General features: G+C 35.0%; 1 protein-coding gene across 1 annotated transcript in view; it reads left to right on the top strand.

Moving 5' to 3' along the window:
* LOC110454167 overlaps window positions 1-15993 on the top strand; it is a 29618-nt gene extending 13625 nt beyond the window's left edge. The window contains exons 2-6 of the mRNA XM_021503542.1: window positions 4311-4642; window positions 7296-7352; window positions 10079-10129; window positions 10477-10506; window positions 11844-15993. Coding sequence (XP_021359217.1) covers window positions 4333-4642; window positions 7296-7352; window positions 10079-10129; window positions 10477-10506; window positions 11844-14080 — 2685 coding nt within the window. The 5' untranslated portion in view covers window positions 4311-4332 and the 3' untranslated portion in view covers window positions 14081-15993. The remainder of the gene's footprint in view (window positions 1-4310; window positions 4643-7295; window positions 7353-10078; window positions 10130-10476; window positions 10507-11843) is intronic.
* The last annotated feature ends 4147 nt before the right edge of the window (window positions 15994-20140 follow it).

Genomic DNA, 20140 nt, shown 5'->3' with positions numbered 1-20140 from the left:
GGAGGAAGGAGGATGAGAACCAAATTAATTGAAACTGAACCCCCTCTATCATACTGTGTTGAGAACTTAATGAAATTTTTCGGATGGTTGCAAGAACTAGACCAACCCCAAGAAAGACATGAATTGTGAAGTGAGTGTACGTCTGGTGAATAATGTGTGGGATTTGTTGCGTCACAATAAAAGAGGGTCAGGCAAGAAAAATGAACTGTTATTATCGCAAATATTTTATTGAAAGTACGATAAAGGTCATTAGCGAGGACAGTCTCATTTGTTTAAAATGCGGGAAGATTGCAACACAAAGAAAGGAGCAAAATACACGTGTAAAACATGCTATTTCAAAATTATATGTAATTTTGCCAATCGAAGTTGCTGGAGGAACAAAATCAAATTGTGTGTTTTGTAAGAAAACATGTTTTGGCATGCACAGTTGGACATGCGCACTGGCGTATTATGGCTTTAATTTAGGGAAATAGGCATCGCAACACGCCATAGTTCTTTAATAAAACTTGATACATGTTATTTGTATACACATGCATCCTCAACTTTCATTAAGTCTAGTTGTCAACAAAAATACTAAACTTCAGTAGCTTTAGTTCAGGAAATCTCATCATGTTCTATATAGATACACTTACTGGTAGTTGTTTATACCTTTTTCTTTCAACAAACAATCTTTTTTGTTTCGAATTACAAATAACAACAGCCCTAATTTCAGAATTGATAATGAAATTATTTTAATACGTGTAATTATAAACACTACATTTACAAAACAGGATGTCTGTGTTATTCTTTAAATATTAATTTTCTTTTAAATATTATACAGAACTACTTTTCTGTTCAAAAATATATGTAAGACAGCAATTACAATGCCGGAAATCCTACAGTCAATGAGCATGTTGTCTTTACTTTTGTTCCCGTTCCCTAAATACTAGAATTATATTTTTCTGTCTTTTGCCTAAGCTTACTGTATAACATGCTCTGATTGGCTGACAGACTGCGGGGTCTTGCGAGTGTCTGTCACAGGAGGTTGTCGTCCGGGCTACAAAATCTGCCTTCCAAATACCCGATTCATTGTTGCTTACTACACCTCTAGCAGAATAATCAGGAAACTCAATGTTTTTATCTCACATCTATTATGCAGATTATTGTATGACAAAATGTGCTGTGTGTTTATTTATCCCCAATATTCATCATAATCATAAAACCAGGGACAAATTCCTCGAAAAAACCTTCAGGCTTGAGTTTTCTGAAAGTTCCTTGTCCTTAGATCTGATTTTTTTATGAGTTCTCTTGAAATTTCTATTTATGTGTTCATTCTTCCGTAATTTCTAATGTTCATGATTACCAACAAATAATTAAGGTGCAGTTCAAATGTCCTTGAAAAAAATACGGTCGTAGCAAAAACTGTTTTCTTGAAATTTTCGGCTTTATTCTAGATTTATGAATGATTTTCTGGAATTTGTTTTTTTCATTAAGAATGTTTCGGACTAGCGTTTATGTCAAAAATAATATCAGATGCAATTTATTCAATTATGAATTAAAATAAAACTTATTTTACGAAAAGTTGAGTCTTTTGAGCTACTTCCCCTTAAGAAATCAAGGCACTTTGTATCTGTAGTTTGACAGGTATCTAGTTGAGGAAACAGATTTGTTTTCATGATCGCTGAATTCGCAACATACATACCAATTTAGAGCTTGTATTAACCTTTCTTTTAGAACAAAAGGATATTTGAAGACTGTCACAGATGGTTTAATTTTAGCTTTCTGGAATGGACTGCATGTTATAAAACCATTCCGCTATTAATTCCAATATCAGATTAATGTTTTTGGAAGATTTTCATTGCAATTTCATTTTTAGCTCACCTGGATGCTCACCCTGACCTCTGTCTGGATATTTCAGTCCTGTCACTGTCCCCATCCTGTCTGGATATTTCAGTCACTGTCCCAGACATCTGTCTTAATATTTCAGTCTCTGTCCCCATCCTCTGTGTAGATATTTCAGTCACTATCACTGTCCCCATCATCTTTCTGGATATTTCAGTCACTGTCCCCGACATCCTTCTGGATATTTAACCGCTGTCCCCATCCTCTGTATGGATAGTTCAGTCTCTGTCCCCATCCTCTGTATGGATAGTTCAGTCTCTGTCCCCATCCTCTGTCTGGATATTTCAGTCACTGTCACTGTCCCCATCCCCTGTCTTGATATTTCAATCACTAACACTGTCCCCATTCTCTGTCTCGAAATTTCAGTCACTGTCATCGTCCCCATCATCTGTCTGGATATTTCAGTCGCTCTCCTCGATATCTGTCTGAATATTTCAGTCACTCTCCCCATTTTCTGTCTGGATATCTCAATATCTGTCCAAATCCTCTGTTCAGTCACTGTCTTCATTATCTGTTGGAATATTTCAGTCTCTGTCCCAACCATCTGTCTGTATATTTCAGTCTCTGTCCCCATCCCCTGTCTGGATATTTCATTCACTGTCCCCATCCTCTATCTGGATATGTCAGTTACTGTCCCTATCCTCTATCTCGATATTTCAGTCACTGTCCCTATCCTCTATCTGGATATTTCTATTACTGTCCCATCCTCTATCTGGATGTTTCAGTCACTTTCCCTATCCTCTTTCTGGATATTTCAGTCACTGTCCTCTTCCTCTATCTGGATATTACAGTCTCTGTCCCCATCTTCTGTCTGGATATCTCTATTACTGTCCCCATCTTCTATCTGGATATATCAGTCTCTGTCCGTATCCTCTATCTGGATATTTCTTTTACTGTTCCCATCCTCTGTCTGGATATTTCAATCACCTTTGTTTTCTTGAATGTTTTGGTGTAAGAACAACAGTAGTTTATAATTTTCCTCTGAAGAACGGAATGGCCTTGATTCAGGATTTTAGGCTGGCAGCTTACTGTAATGGATCGCAACAAAGTTGACAAATAAATATGGCCTTGACCTTTATTCACAGTCCAAGGGGTCGGATATGTCAACAAATTCAAATGACTTCTGAACAACCCAGGAGATATATATAGACTGATGATGTAAGGCTGGCTGCTGGCAAGGAGAGAGCCCAGGAAAATTTGTGAATAAAAATTACGTTTACCTATATTCAAAATCACAGGAGTCAAAATTATCAAAATCTTCAAATGACTTCTCCTAAAGAACTGAAAGGTCTATAATCAGGTTATCACACTGTTAGCTTCCCAGGATGGAGCCCAAAAAAATTGCGAATAGAAATGACCTTGACCAATATTCAAGGTCACAGGGTTCAAATATGTCTAAAATTCCAAACAATTTCTGAAGAAGAATAGAAAGGTCTTGAGTCACGATATTAGGCTGGTAGTGTCCTGGGATTGATCCCCAAACAGTTTGCAAATAGAAATAATTTGACCTATATTCAAAGTTACAGGGGTCAAATTTGTCAAAAAATATCAATCCAACTTTCCTAAAAAATCTTAAATTCTAGATTGATGATATTATGCTGGTAGCTCCCTGGGATGGAACCCAACAAATTCGGTCATTTTGAAAATGTTCTTGAGCTATATTCAAGGTCACAGGGGTCATATGTGTTCAAAGTTTCAAATGCCACGAATCACATTATTTGGCCAGTAGCATGCTGGGATGAAGGACTATGAAATTTGTTCCAATGAATGATATTCGCCTATATGGTCACTGGGGGTCAGGTATGTGAAGAACTACGAAAGATCTTTTTAAAATTCATATGAGTTCGAAGTTCCCCTTGGTCCATATAGCTATCAGGGAATCAAAAAAGCCGCGAAGTAGCCATCTTGGATTTGGACATTTCAAGATCGTTATTGCTATTGCTAAGAAGCACATGAGAGATCTTTTCTCAAATTTCATATGTACTATAAGTTCTCCTTTGTACAAATTTATTGATGTTTCATTATGGGACTGATTAGAAAATCAAGATGGCCATTGATTAGGCCATCTGTGATTTAGAGATTTCAAGATTGTTGTCGCTATTTCTCAATTTTCATTTAGGACTAATAAAAAAAAAAAAAATGGCTGACAGGCAGACATCTTGGATGTTTAAAGTTCACGCTTATTTTCGCTATTTCTCAAAAAGCACCTTTTTCAGTAAGTACTTGACAGATATTTCTCAAATATCTTATGAAAGTTAACCTTGGTCCATTGTTGTGCATGTTTTATTTGGGGAATTCAACACTTGATAATTGATTAGACTTTTGTGGTCATTCTTTATGGGTTAGGGATGGGGGGATATATCTATGTGTGCCCTCACTGTTGAATGTTTCCAATGATTGTCATCATATTTGCTATATTTATGTTTCAGGTGCGTACAGAAACATAACAACATGGCTTCCAATCAAGAAATTCCAGAAGAAGCCTTTGAAATTCACAACGAAATGGTGGATTATCTTGGTGAACAAATTGATGATGACCACCTATGCCGACTTAAGAGGCGGTTTAATAATATCCCGCTTACCCCTGTTGACATTGATAAAATCCATGATATATCCGGCTTATTCAACCGTCTTATGGAAAAAGAGAAGATAGGTATTGGCAACTATACAAAAATTATATCAAACCTTCGGCAGATCAATCAAAAGCTGGCAACATATGTGGAGAAAAAAGAAAAAGAAATAAAAGCAATTATCAATGGAGGTGAGTTGTAATATATACCTTTATTTATCATTATTATTTAAGTAGAATTGAAAGTTTTCATGACATAGAGGTGTGTATAGCGCACAATTGTATGATAGGATATGTCAAGTTTTTTAGGTGGAGGATGTGGAGAAAACTAATTGGACATTTTGATCTGCTTTAAGGGTTTTCTAATCAAGTTGCATAAGGCCCATGTTTTCTGATGTTTTGCCAGTAGGTACCTGAGATCTATAAAATTTCCTCATACAAATAACCTCGACATACCTTCAAGGTTAGAGGGTCAAATACTTGAAATACTTACAATACTATATTATAGTAGTAAGGTTTTCACATATCCTTTGTATGCCTGTCTGTGTTAGGGAAGACCAAGTCTGGTGATAAACTGTCAACATCTTAAGGATCCATGTCCCACTGCAGAAAAAACACTAGAAAATTCCACTGTAGTGTTTCGTACATTTTTGTTTTGGATATGACAGTAGCATAACAAGGCCATAGTACTTCTGTCATACTTGCCAACTCTCCCTATTTAGAAGCAAGACTCAATATTTTTGACACTTACATTTCGTGTTTCCAACCAGTGAATTTGCTGCACTGTTCCTATATTCTAAGATCTAATGATTTCATTTGAAAGAACAACTCAAAATATGTTATTTAAAGGGTTATTTTGTCTCTAGGGGATGTATACACACAATTTTTTATGTTTTAATTATGTCTCCCCTTCGAATGAAGGGAGACAGTGAATTAGTACTGGTTCTTCTGGTTCTTCTTATCGCAACTTGTCCCGGCCATCAATTTTAAACTGTTTAGAATATCTTGATGAAACTTGAGGTATGCCTGTATCACCCACAGAAGGTGTGCAGTGCACTAGAATTAGGTCTATGTGACCTTCACCTCGAGGTCAATGGTCCAATAAGTGCAACATTTTCAGTAAATTCTTGTCCGGCCCGTAAATCTTAAACCCTTAAAGATATATGGATCAAACTTGAAGTATACCTGCATTGTCTACTTGTCTAAAGAAGATGTGCAGTGCACTTGAATGAGGTCTCGCGCCCCACCATAAACAGAGTTATTGCCGTTTGTTTATTTTTTTATATCGAAGTTTGTCAACGGCATATGTTCGAAACCATTTAAGATATCTTGATCAAACTTTAACTATGCCTACATCACCCAAAGAAAGGTGTGCAGTGCACTGGAATTAGGTATCAAGCCCCACTATATACAGAGTTACGGTCCTTTGTTTATTTTTAATACTAAAGTTTGTCTAAGGCATATCTTCCATGTTATTTCACCTACATTGACCAAACTTGCTATAGTATTGTATCTTGGAAAGTAGGAGTATCGTATTCTAAAATCGAGTCTGGTGCCCCACTATTCATGTGATATATATGTCTCTTTGTTAATATTTTATACCGAAGTTTGTTTGCAGCATAAGTGCCATGTTATTTCTCCTACATTGACCAAACTTGTTATGTTTAGCCAATAGAGGAACCAGATGGTAATCAGATGTGTGCCAATTCCTATTTTTATATACATGTTAATGTGTCTGTAGTACAATAGCTGCCGAAACTTAACCGAAATTGTTAAGACAATTTAACATGAACCAGAATAATTTAAAAAAATAATGGTTTAGAGTTTACACACCTTAATCTTGATGTTACCTTTCTATTTTTCCAAATATGCACATTGGCTAATAAGGGGAGACATATGTTTTTTGTTCACAATTTGTTTTTTCTAGTTTTTAACATGCATGATCTCCCCCATAGAAATTTCAAAAAGTTGGCAAGTGTGTTCTGTAGATAAATATTCTAACTTACTGGTCAGCTGGTTAACAGTGATTGACCATGTCTTGTATGACAGGGTTCATACTTTGGACATTGGGAGGTTAAACTAACTTAATGAATATGTAGAGAAGTTACAACGGAAAAATGGCTTTTTTTATTTTTGTGGCAGTCTGCCCCTTTATCAAATCACACATACAAAACAAAAACAATTACTACTGAATTTCGAATGCTGATGTGGAAAGTTATCCCTGTAGCTATATTGGTGCCAAAGGCTTTTTATAAATAACCTTTTTTCATACTAGAAAATCATTATTTTTTCTACTAGCATTACATTTTTTATTGGGCAGTAATTGTAATTCTAACTTCTGATTGGCTTAAGTTTCTTGGCTTTTAAAAAACTGAGTAATGATGTGTTTAGTACAAAATTGTTCTAGTTTTTAAAGAAACAAAAAGATATTTAATAACTATGAACTAAAAATTATCATTTTCAGGGTTTTAGAGTATATACCAAAAAACTTCTGTGCATAAATCCCATCATGGATTTATTCAAAGTGCAGCTTTTAAGGTGTATACCATATAAACCCCAAAATAGTCCTGGTTAATCCTTGATAAATGTACAAGATCAAAATTTATATTCATGAAGTGAAAATAGAAGCCTTTATTCAAATGGATAATTTCTGATACTTTATTGGTAATAACAAACAACTGTATTCCTTGTATGTACAATTATGTCAATGAAAAGTTAGAAACCAGCACTTCAGTCTAGTTTTGTAATGATCTTAGACTTAATACAAGTAGATATTTGCTGTATCTATATATAGTATATATTTAGTGAAACTCAAAGTTAAGGACATATTTAAATTTACTTACAGGTCCATCACCAGCCAAGCAACCAAGGTCAGGAGATCAAGACCAGCAACAGTCTACAGGTTTGTGATAAGTACATGCTCAGTAGGATGTAAACATGTTAAGTTTGGTCTAGTGAATACGATGTTAGAGGAGGGATGTACATGTACACACAAGTATAAAACATATTGTCTCCCTTTGGGAGGGGGTAAATAGTTTATCTAGGGAAATAACACTTTTGGGTATTTCTTGTCTCTTCTCAGTATAAGAAATTATACAAACATGGTTGGACTAGTCATGATGAAATTGAAATCAAATAGTATCAGAAAGTAAGGTCCTGACCCTCCCCAGGGGTTGGTCAAAGAGGAAAGTTAGCTGAATATAGAAATTATGTAGACATTATATTTCTCAAAAGCAAACTAATTTATTTGAATAAATTTTGAAGTTCTTTTCCTTTAGGGACACTACAATTAATGTATTTAACTTGATTACATTCTGATATCAACTTCACATCTCAACAATGAAATTAGGCAACCCATAATATAACTCAGTTGACCGTTTAAGCCCTTGGGTCTCTTGTTAGTTTATAGTGGGTCATTCTTTCCACCACTTTCAAGGTTGCAGGGGTCAAATGTATTCAATTCTCTAAGCTGAATTACCAAAAGCCACAGTTGATGACATTGGCCAGTACCTAGCTTCCATGAATATATCAACTTTGTTCAAACAAAAGATTTTCACTGATATTAAAAGGTTGCTGGGGTCAGATGTATAATAAAAATATATATATTTCGTGTGTAAAGAGGCAAAGGATGATGATGTTTGGCCAGTAGTGTGCTGGGAAGAACTTCATGAAGGGTTACCAAGTTTATTTGAACAAATGACCTAGATAGACTTATAAGGTCAAATGGGTCAAATGTGTTTTAAACAACTTCTTAATTACCAACAGTTACAGGGTGACGAGTAACATACTTGGAAGAAGGGCTACCACGTTTTACAACTGAACGACCTTGACACACTTTCAAGGTTGCTGGGGTCAAAAGGTCAAATATGTATAAACCTTCTGATCAAATAAAAGACTCAGGGTGATGCTATTTGGACAGTAACATGCTCGTATGAAAGGCTACAAAGTGTGTTTAAGTGAATGTAACCTTGTTAGACTTTCAAAGAATAAAATCTTAATATTTGACTGGTAACTTCTTGGGATGGAGCCTGACATTGGTTGTGAGTGAAAATGACCTTGACCTACTTTCAAGGTCTCAGGGGCAGATATATCAAACATTACAAAGAACTTCTTCTGAATAATCGAAATCCATAGAAGTATAATATTTGGCTGGTAGCTTCCTAAGATGGAGGCCGACAAAGTTTGAAGATTAAAATAACCTTTACCTCAAATATTGCAAGGACTTCAAACGATTCCGTCTTAAGAACCAAAATGCATAGAATCATAATATTTGGCTTGCAGCCCCAGTAAAGTTGGCAAAGAAAATGACCTCGACTATTACAAGGAATAAAAATGTCAAAACCTGTAAATGACTTCTTTTGAAGAACTGAAAGACATATAGAGTCTTGATATTTTACATGTAGCTTCCTTAGATGACGCCCAACATTTTGGGAATAAAAATGATCTTGATTAGTTGCAAAGTCACAGGGATCAAAGGTGTTAACATCTTGAAATGTCTTTTTCTGAATTTCCAGAAGACTCGGGTTGATAATATTTGGCCAGATCTATGATAGAATCAGGGGCTATCACTTGTGTTCCAATGAATAGCCTATTTTAACATTCAAGGTCACAGGTCACATGATAGTTGACAAATGTTTAAAGGAATGGCTTTGACCCACTTTCTAGGTCACAGGGGTTAAACGACAACCTCATTGACCAAGAGCCACAAGGTGATGATATTTCGAATTAAGAGCTACCAAGTTTGTTCAACTGAATCAAGAGCTACCAAGTTTGTTCAACTGAATGACTTTGTTAAGATTTTTAAAGTCACTGGGGTAAAATAGGTTAAAATCTTTTAACAGGTTGTTTTGAAAAACCAAGAGTCATAGATAAGGATATTTATCTTATAGCTTTATGTAGGTTTTAAAGTATTAGAATAATAGCAGGTGAATAATGCATTCGATTGGGCCTCTTGTTTCTTTCAACAACCAAAAGGCCTAGGGTGATGGTATTTTGCAAGTATCAAATTGGGATGAAGAGCTATCAAATTTCAGTGTCATTGGGACCAATTATGTTAAAATATTTAATCAACAAATGGCACAAGTTTGTTCAATAAAATGACTTGATGGCATCACAGGGGTCAATTGGCTTATAAATACAAACTTTAAACACTATTTTTTGATAACAAAAGGGATGAAGGTGATGATATTTTGCCTTTTCATTTTATTGAACAAAAGGGACGAAGATGATGATATTTTGCCTTTCCCATGCTGGAATGAAGAGCTATCAACTTTGTTCAAATGAATGACCTTGCCATATCTTCAGGGTCACAGGGGTCAAATATGTCAAACATTTCAAGTGACTTGATCTAAAGAACCGAAAGGTCAAGAGTGCTATATTTGCCAGTAGCATACATAGGGGAAAGGAAATAAGGTTTATTGAATTGATCATGAATGACTTTGACCCACTGTTACGATAAAAGAGGCTCATATGTTAAAATATTTCTATATACTTCTTTTGAATAGATGCCAAGTCTTCTGAATAATCAAATGTTCCAGAATGATCATGGACAATAATTTGTTGAATTAAAAGAAATTTGAAATAAGTTGACTTGATTAGTGAATATACATGTTTATCATATTTTTCCAGGTGATCTGGCTGCTAAGAATGTCACAACAGCAAACACAAGCCATGACAAAAGTAAGTTTGACAGTTGCAAGGTTGCTTGATCAGTGGAATATAGAGATTATCTCCCCTTTCAATCAGGTGATTTAGTGAATCATTTAAGTAAAAGAAACAACGTGGTTATTTTGACATAACATTGATACAAGGTGTTTGTGAGTCAGAAGCCAAGTACTAGTTATCTATACATGTAAGGATATCTACTGGTGCACTACATGTATTATGATTCATGGTTTGGAAATAAATTAGTCAAATTCAGATTACAACATGAGATTAATAATTAGTAAGAAAATTGCCTGTAATAAATAGTCTGTTTAAAATTCAGTAAGCTATGTCTAACCTATTTAATATAAACTTCTTTACAGAAATCCATCCTGACTTAGAACCCATGATAGGTGAGTCTTATCTACTGGATTGGACATGGTTAGAGAAGAATTACAGCAGATTACCTTAAAACCTGGACCAGAACAACATGTATCATCTAAAGATATATGAAAGAAGTCTTCTACTTCTGTTTGAATGAGAATCTTAGTTCACCAAAAGAGTAACTCTTGATAGCCAGATTTATCCCCAATCTGATAAAGTTTATTCTTTCTCTGTTTCTGTTCTCTACAGTATAGGATCTAGCAATCGGTACATAACAGGTCACATTCTGGTGAATTTTATTGAATTGAAATGTCCTCCAAATAGTCTCAGTATTTCAAACACATGTATTTAATGTATAATTAATCATGACTTCTGTATTAAAAGGTCACCAGATCATGATTGATGATGGCATGTCATCAGATCCTACACTATTGATAATGTAGAGGAACTGAATAAAATATTTAATTGATACTCTCAGCTGGAACAAAGTACCAGGGTGAGCTTATGTTTTGGTGCTTCATCTGTCGTCGTCTCGGTCGTCCCATCACCTTTTGATTTAAATGAAAACTCCTTCCAAATTATAGAGCGTAATTCAACCAAATTTTAGCATCCTGAGGCCAAGGGATAACAATATCTATAAATGAAGGTGCTAAACGCATTTAGGGGCTGAGAGATGGGTCAAAAGGGGTCAAATAGTTGAATTTGCTTAAAATGACATATCCTCCTAAAATATAAAACAGATTTCAACCAAGTTGTACTAGCGGCATGCCTTAAACGATTGGATCAAAAACTAATCATAAAAAGGAGCTAACAATCTTGGGGATTGCTGGATGGAATTTAAAGGGGCCAACTTTGAGGAATTTGTTAAAACCAAAATCTACTGGTCAGGTTTTAATCAAATTGTTGTGGTAGCGTCCATAGCCCATGGTGGTCAAAAGTAATTCAAATAAAGGGGCGGACATTCTTGGGGCTCTGGACCCAACCTACTGAGCAGATTTCAACTTGATTTCCCAAATAGCCAGGTGAGCGATTCAACGCCACTGGGCCATTTGTTCTGTAACGCTTATAAGTTTCTTCATTCATGAGGTATTGGATTGTAACAGAGGATATAATTCAGTTTAATGTTTTCACTAGAAAATGAACACTGGATCACTGGCTTACTAGTCTGACCCTCTACTGATTGGATTAAAAAGAAATTCTCTTGTTTGCTTGAAATTTCAAAACTCTTCCTTTACAAATGATTCCTTACAGTATTCTGTGATTATTATCCGACTTATAGATTATAGCCATATAAGTATCGTTCTTAACTATCCATTTAACACATTGATGACTTCTCACCCTTTTTTCTGTTATATTTTTTATACAGAAACAATCAAAGCCAAGATCAGAAAAGAAAAAGAAAAAAAGTTTCACCCCACCAAAGGTTTCTGTGATGCTAAAGACAAGCTCCAAAAGAACAGGGTTGTCATCATCAAGGGAAACACGGGAGACGGTAAAACAGCAATCGCCGTTCAACTCCTTCATTGGCTGAGTCAGGAGCAAGAAGCAGGACAACCCTTACAGCTTCACAATATTGAGAAATTAGATTTATTGGCTCCAAACTTAAAACTGATCACATTTATTGATGATATTTTTGGTGAGAAAGATGTGTGTAAAAAGGATGTACAAGAGTGGAACAAAAGAATCTCAGATGTAAAAACACTTTTTATTGATGAACAAACAGAGACCAACTTTCTTCTCATTACTGTTCGCAATGAAGTATTTTATTATTTAGAAAAACGTTCTTTTGGAACAATTTTTAGCAAAGACAACTTAATTGATCTTAGCTCTGATACATACAAAGTTGAAGAAGAGAAAAAAAGACTTTTAGAGCTGTATAAGCCAGAACACTTTTCATGGTCAGAGGAAGAAAAAAATCAAATTTTAACTTACGCACCAAACATTGGATTCCCACAATGTTGCCAGCTTTTCTACAATTCTAAAAAATTGCAGAAAGAACGAGTTAGATTTTTTGAAAATCCTTTTCATTTTTTGAATGAAGCGTTGTCAAAATTACAAGAATGTTCTGCCCTTTTGTTTCTCTTCCTCAATAATGGTAGGATAAGTGTAAAAGATCTGGATCCAAACAGTCAAAAAGTCAACCAAAAATTGCTGGAAGAAGCTTTTGATATCAATTTAATTGATGGTGAAAATGGCAGTACCAATTTGACATATAAGAAAAAAATAGGATTTGTAAAAGAAAGTTTAGAGAAATTGTTTGGATTTTTAGTAGTGAAGGAGAAATGTTGGTTTGGTGAGGATGTGTACAGATTTAATCACGATTCTATTTATGTTGCTGTGGCACTTTTGTATGGAAAAGCCACACCAATTGGCTACATACAGAATTGTCCCAGCAAATCCCTCAGTTTTCTAACAACCTCAGAAACAGCCTCAAACATGATTGTTTTATCATCTGATCATTATACAGAAATGTGTGAGCGTCTACTCCGAGAGTTTGAATGTAAGGAGAATCGATATGATACTTGTATTGGCTCTCTACATGTATGGAATGATTTTGTATTTGTTAAAAGATTTGTCGGGTTGTTGAATGACAGAAAATATGATAAACTTAATGTGTTGAATAAAGCATGCTTTTTTGGTGCAGAAGAATGTGTTTTATATCTTCTGTCAAAAGGTGTGAAACCTGACAATGACACAGCATTGTCATTGGTTAGTAGTAGATATTGGAATGCTAGTAACAGACAAGTGTGTTTACTTAGGAAAATTGCTGTATATTTGAATGATGAGACAAAACTTGCTGTGTTGAATGAAGCATGTTCTTCTGGTGCAGAAGAGTGTGCTTTATATCTTCTGTGTGAGGGAGTAGAACCTGACGAGGAGACAGTGTTTAGTGTGGTGAAGGGAGAGAGTGTGAAAGTGTTACGTAATCTACTGCAGTATAACGTCACTCGTACAGCGAGGTATACTAACAATTACAATGTCCTACATATGGCGTGTAGGTATGAGAGAGAAGAGATGGTGACGTTGTTATGTGACACTTACCCACACTTGGTACATGACACTGATGATGATGGACAAACCCCGCTCTTTGTTGTGGCAGGGAAAGGGAACTGTTCTATATTACAGACAGTAGAGAGGTTTGTACTTAACTCCTTATATAGAGTTGAGGACCAACAACATAGGTGTGAGTCAGTCGATGGTCGTGTGGTTCATAGGAACTGTGTGTGTGCTCAGTACATGGCTAAGTTAGTGGATGTTGACGGGAAAACGGTGTTACATGTGAGTTGTGTGTGTGGAAACAGGGAGGTTTGTTTATATTTATGTCATTCGTACCCAGCACTAACTACAGCTGTAAGTAAGGACAACCGTCATTGTCTACATAACATAGCTAGGTCATATAGGTCAGATGTAGACTGGTTCACTGAGTGTGAAATTCATGTAAAACAATATCTAGAATCTACAGGTCGTAATTATGACATCACTACCATACTTGACAATGACGGGAAATCTGTTTTAGACGAAGCGAAGGAAAGGGCGAAGGAAAGGGGGACAAAAAACAACCCTTTGTTATTGGATCATCTTATAAAAGTGTTCGGTAAATAAAAATGATATTGATTTCTCAATGAAACGTGCACTTATAATCAACACAAACCTTTTAAAACAATCCTGTGCAAAGCTCAGATCATGATGAAGGTTTTAACGAGCACATTTTATCGGTAAATATTATGAAATATGACGAGTTTTTTAGTCCAAGATTGCCGATCTTCTTTAAATTTACGCACCGTAAAAAAACGGCCAGGGATTTCCTCTTTGAGGTGCGAGATTTTGTGTGTTTTTCTTTGGAAAACACTAAAGACCTGAATGGAGTGGATCGTATCAGGTTTGAAATAAGAATATGATGTTTTTATTCTGTTTTAATTATTACAAACATTGTCATGTTATATGTAATTTTAAATGTGCTGATGCATTGTGTTAAAAGCTGTGGAAATATTTCTTCCCAAATGAATTCTCAATAGCAGTAAACTTTGTATAAATTGTTGATAAATCTTAATGATATAATGACTTAACATGATGTTTGGAGAAAACAATGTACAGTGAATTTCACATTTCATTTTAACAGACTTGTTAGCATAGTCATTTTAAGGTAACCTATATATCATATCCCATTTTTGAGTCACTGTTAACTCCTTTGGGGCTAATCAGACATGATAGATTCATTTGACAGCTTTATTGCCTTTAGGCAGGCCTCTTGTTCAGTTGTTGAGGTCATATGAGATGAGAAACAATAGTCAAACTCTGCAGTTACCAATAAAAAAAATCCATGTACATAAGGAATGAGTGAAATTTTAGGTAAGCTCAATAATTTCTCTTTCTTTTTAACAATCTTGCACAATGGAAACGTAATAAAAAAATGCAAACTCCAGTATGATTTTAAAAGCAATAATATCATTCACAGTTACTATTTTATTATTGTTTTTGTATTCTGTAGCGTATGAGTATTTTAAATGAAAATTGGTTGCAGGATTTCATACCTATTTCATGTGAATCTGTTGAAATTAGTGAGGACTGTGATAAACCTGCATACAACGAAAACTAGCAAATGGAAACTGTTCAATAAAAAAAACATAACAAATATGTAAATTCACTTTCTTGAAATTGTCAAAATTACTTTCTATGTGATGACTGTGATCCAGTGTTCTAACAAATACAACTTAAATACGCTAAAAAGAAATTTTCTATGATGGCCCATAGAGACAAATGTTTTACTAATCATTTCAACTATGTTCTTTCATTATCATATTTATTATCATGACATGTTTATAATTGCCCATTTTTAACAGATTGTTCCATTTTTTAACATTTTATGTATTTGTTTTATTTAAGTTATTGATTTAAAATAACTTTTATTAGAATTTTCTTTGTAGTCTATGGTAGAATTTATTGGATGGTATATTACTTACTTTTTTCGATGAAAGCTAATTATGAGAGGAAGGTCATGACAAAACAAGATTTCATATTTTTGCAACTTGTGTAAAGGCTTGGTCAGGAGTGTAATATATGACTCTTTTGTCAATGTATGTGGTCACATTAAGCAAGATCCAGAGTGTATTAAACAAAACTGCACATTTATACATGTTTCCTAATGAGTACATTTTCTGGTCAAGCTTCTTGTAATGTTTGCAATGTTTTCAAAATTCCTTTTTTGAAGTCTTCTTCTGCTATCCTCTGTAGTCATTCTCTCAAACCATGATACAAATGAATTTACTGAGTGTAGTGAGCTTATTTTTCTTTTGTCTGATGTATGAGTATTTAATCCTTTTATCTGATGTATGCGTAAATAATCCTTTTGTCTGATGTATGAGTATTTAATCCTTTTGTCTGATGTATGAGTATTTAGTCCTTTTGTCTGATGTATGAGTATTTAATCCTTCATGCAGAGCAGAGTGGATGGGGCATGGCCATTTTTTTCTGATGTGTTAATAAAATAGTTCTTTTTTAAGATAATAATGTTTAAATCCCCAAACCAAAATTTACAAAACGAAAGGGGGGGAATGGCTCTGCACCACATGGATTCTCTTGTGAAGAGTGATGAGTGTTTATATTGTCATCAAGTATTGGGACATATTACTTGTTGTTATCTATCTTACCTGTCTGGTCGCTGTGTGTTATATGAAACTAAAAGACTGTTTTTAACTGTGATAACATGTGGCGGCCAGATACTGTGTGATGAATTATGACTGAATCTTGTATAATATGATTACCATTTTATATGAAATATTTAGTACTAATAAAACGTTTGTTGCCATGAACAGATTTTCATGGATCTGTAACTGAAACGACTGTTGATGATGTTGACATATATTTGATTGTGGAACATCTGGGCCAGACGTTTACCATTGAGTAGCTATAGATAGCTCAGTAAGTTAGAGCGACAGTATAATGATCGGGAGTCCTCGGGTTGAATCCTGGCCAGGCCCAGTTGTATTTGTAAACTCAATAGGTTAGAGTGACGGTATATATCGGTAGTCATGGGTTTGAATCCTGGCCTGGCCCAGTTGTATTTGTAAACTCAATAGGTTAGAGTGACGGTATATATCGGGAGTCCTGGGCTTGAATCCTGGCCTGGCCCAGTTGTATTTGTAAACTCAATAGGTTAGGGTGACGGTATATAACGGGAGTACTTGGTTCGAATCCCGGCCTGGCCTTCTTGTATTTTTAGATTCAATAGGTTAGAGTGACATTAATATGATGAGTCATTGGTTTGAATTCTGACTTGGTCTAGTTGTATTTTTATACTCAATAAGTTAGTAACATTAATAATGATCTGGACTCCTGGGTTCGAAAACTGACCTAGTCCAGTTGTATTTGTAAACTCAATAGGTTAGAGTGACGGTATAATGCTGAGTCCTTGGTTCGAATCCTGACCTGGTCCAGTTATATTTTTATACTCAATATTTCGGTTAAAGTGAAAATGTAATGATCGGGGGTACTGGTTTTGAATCCTGACCTGGTCCAGTTGTGTTGTATATTCAAAAGGTTAGAGTGACGGTATAATGATCGGAATTCCTGGGTTCGAATCCTAGCTTGGCTCAGTTATATCTTTATACTCAATAGTTTAAAGTGACAGTATAACGATAAGGAGACATTAGTTCAAATCCTCACCTGGTCCAGTTATATTTTTATGCTCAATATTTTAGTTAAAGTGATAGTGTAATGATCGGGAGACGTGATTTCGAATCCTGACCTGATCCAGTGGTATTTTTATGCTCAATATTTTAGTTAGAGTGACGGTATAATGATAAGGAGTCCTGGGTTCGAATCCTGACCTGGTCCAGTTGTATTGCATACTCAATAGGTTAATGACATTAATAATGATCTGTTCCCATGGTTTCGAATCCTGACAATTACCAGGAACCAAGCCTTAGTTCGAATCCTAGCCTGGTCTAGTTGTATTTTGATATTCAATAGATTAGAGTGAAAGTATTATGATCGGGTGTCCTAGCTAGCTTGGTTCGAATGCGGATGTGGTCCAGTTATATTTTCATACTCAATACGTTAGAGTTACAGTAGAATGTTTGAGAGTCTTCGGTTCGAATCCTTACCTGGTCCCGTCATATTCTTATACCCAATACGTTAGAGTGGCAGTATAATGTTTGAGAGTCTTCGGTTTGAATCCTGACCTGGCTCAGTTGTATTTTTATACTCAATAGGTTAGAGTGACGGTACAATTATCAGGAGTCCTCGGTTTGAATCCTGGCCTGGTCTAGTTATATTTTCTAATCATTTCTGCAGGGGCTGGTTATTAATATATGATTTCTAACAGGTATAATTATTCCAGATAAAAGTTTTGAATGCATTATTACATGATTAATCTTGATTTTGTCAAAATGTTCACTTGTTCCAAAATTCATTTTGTTTCATTTCATAAGGAGTATTGTTTTAAAAATGTAACATCTTCTTAATTTTGAAGGTAAAAGCAATGTTGTTTTTTCCCTATATTTAATAATTGTCTGTAGTCTGTATATACCAAATGACTGTTACCTTTACAAAAGTAACCTTATCTGTCTGAACAATGAGACAGATGGTACTAGTGTATGTACTTTAGAATTATTGATGATTTAAGTGTTATAATAATTTGTATCAGGTGAAAAGAATGTTTTGTGCTTTCATGATGTAATATGTTTTTCCGGGAATATAAACATCAATTGAAATATTCTAATATATATAGTTTATATTTGGATAAATAAAGAAAATACGTTTCAGAGATGTACACACAAATATATTTTTCACAAATACATGACATTTAGTGTGTATTATGCAAACAATTTGTACAATAAACATAATTGTATCTAGAAAATGGTTTTTTTTTAAATTTATTTTCTCACTTGGTCTAAAGGATCATTCTGAGGTCATGCCATACAGCGGCTTTTGTCGTCAGTTAAAAATAGATGCGGGTGCGTTATAGCAATCAGGGTGTCAATCAGTCTGTCTGTCCATCCACACTTTCGTTTCTGGAGGATATCTTGGAATCTGTAAACCTGATCTTTCTGAAATTTGACTTGTTATACACTGTGAAATGTAATTGTGCAATAGGAGTTCAAAAGTTAAGGACAGGGTCAATGTCACTGTTACTAAAAATGAATGGGGAATAGGGTGTGGTCCTTTTCTAGAAATCCAAAATTCTAAACTTTTTTTCAAATTTGACACAGCAATACACTGTGATATGCAGATGTGCAATAAGGGTTCAAAAATCACTAAGGTCAAGGTCAACATCATTGTTGCGGAATCCAATAGTTTAATCTTGATGAAATTTGATCTGTGATATGGACAGTATGTAGATGTGCAATAATAATAATGGGCGGATTGGTCGAGAAGGCCGGGGTTCGATCCTCGAAGTCGTCGTACGCATGGAATATCAGAGAAAGATGTTTTCTCCTGCCCACACAACTCCAACAACCCAGGTGGAGTATAAAATGGTCTGGGATGGATGTTGCGGTATCTGTGTTGTAGCATTCAAGTGAGGTGACACTATAAATGATGTCGTTGGAAGCACGGTTCCACTACAAAAAAGAACACAATACATCTCCAGCACACGCAGGCATTCACAGAAAGGGAGATATTAGCCAGGTGGCATAGGGCTAGAAGTTAGCGCCTGATAAGGCAGCTCCTGCGAAATCCTCAAAATTGAATTAATATATATATGCTAATTGTATTAACTGTATATCTAAGTACTGTAAAGCGCTTTAGAGTGGCTTATGTTAGCTAGATAGGGCGCTATATCAAATGTTGTGATTATTATTATAATAAGTAGTTTAAAACTTTTGAAAGTCAATGTCACTATTTTATAGTGAACACTCTTGCGTAACACGTACAAATAAAAGAAACCCGATGCATTTGAAAACCTACCATAAAATCCCATAGACCTAGCAAGCCAATTCACTTACATAATTTGTGAATTCGTGTGTGCACAAATTCCGTATATGGAAGAAGCCATTTTGGATCCACCTGATGCAGAACAATTTCTCAATAAAGTTAATCTATTTCAATACAAAAACAAAAGGTCTCAGATAACGGTTTTTTTTCTTGTTCAGTTTCAATTTTGCTATATATGACATAAGAGAGAGCGAAAGTAATTGTAACTCCTGGATATCGAGACGTAATTTATGATTCAATATCACAACACCCCCTCCCAGTTTTATTAATTTGTATTTCAACTGATTACATCTAACTTTTATTGCACGGTACTGTGTATCAGCATTAGAATTTCCGGACGAATATCATGTGAAGATAAGAATGGACATACATATTTCCAATCAGATGACTGAAGAATGTTAGGATACTATTTTTAATTCTTTACGTTAACGTTACCGATCTACTGAAACACGGACTTAAATAGCCAATCTAATTATGTGACTAAACCAAGCTCTGCCTATCACGAGAAAGACCTAACACAGGGACGTTATTCAAAGAAAGTGTAGAAGAAATTGATGCACATTCATTTTTGTTACAAACCGCCTAAAAAGTGTCCGATTAGATTAAACCGATGTGAATAACGTCTGCGTTGCTGCTTGCTCAGATGGTCTGATGATTGAATGATGAAAATTTCCTAATCCGTTCTTCACATCTCATCAAAAAGTTGAATAATTACAATTGGGGTCCCCT

This window comes from Mizuhopecten yessoensis, unplaced genomic scaffold, assembly GCF_002113885.1.
Source record: "Mizuhopecten yessoensis strain PY_sf001 unplaced genomic scaffold, ASM211388v2 scaffold7713, whole genome shotgun sequence".
Lineage (NCBI taxonomy): Eukaryota > Metazoa > Mollusca > Bivalvia > Pectinida > Pectinidae > Mizuhopecten > Mizuhopecten yessoensis.
The sequence above is the reverse complement of the archived record's forward strand: the minus strand, read 5'-3'. Positions and strand labels throughout refer to the sequence as shown.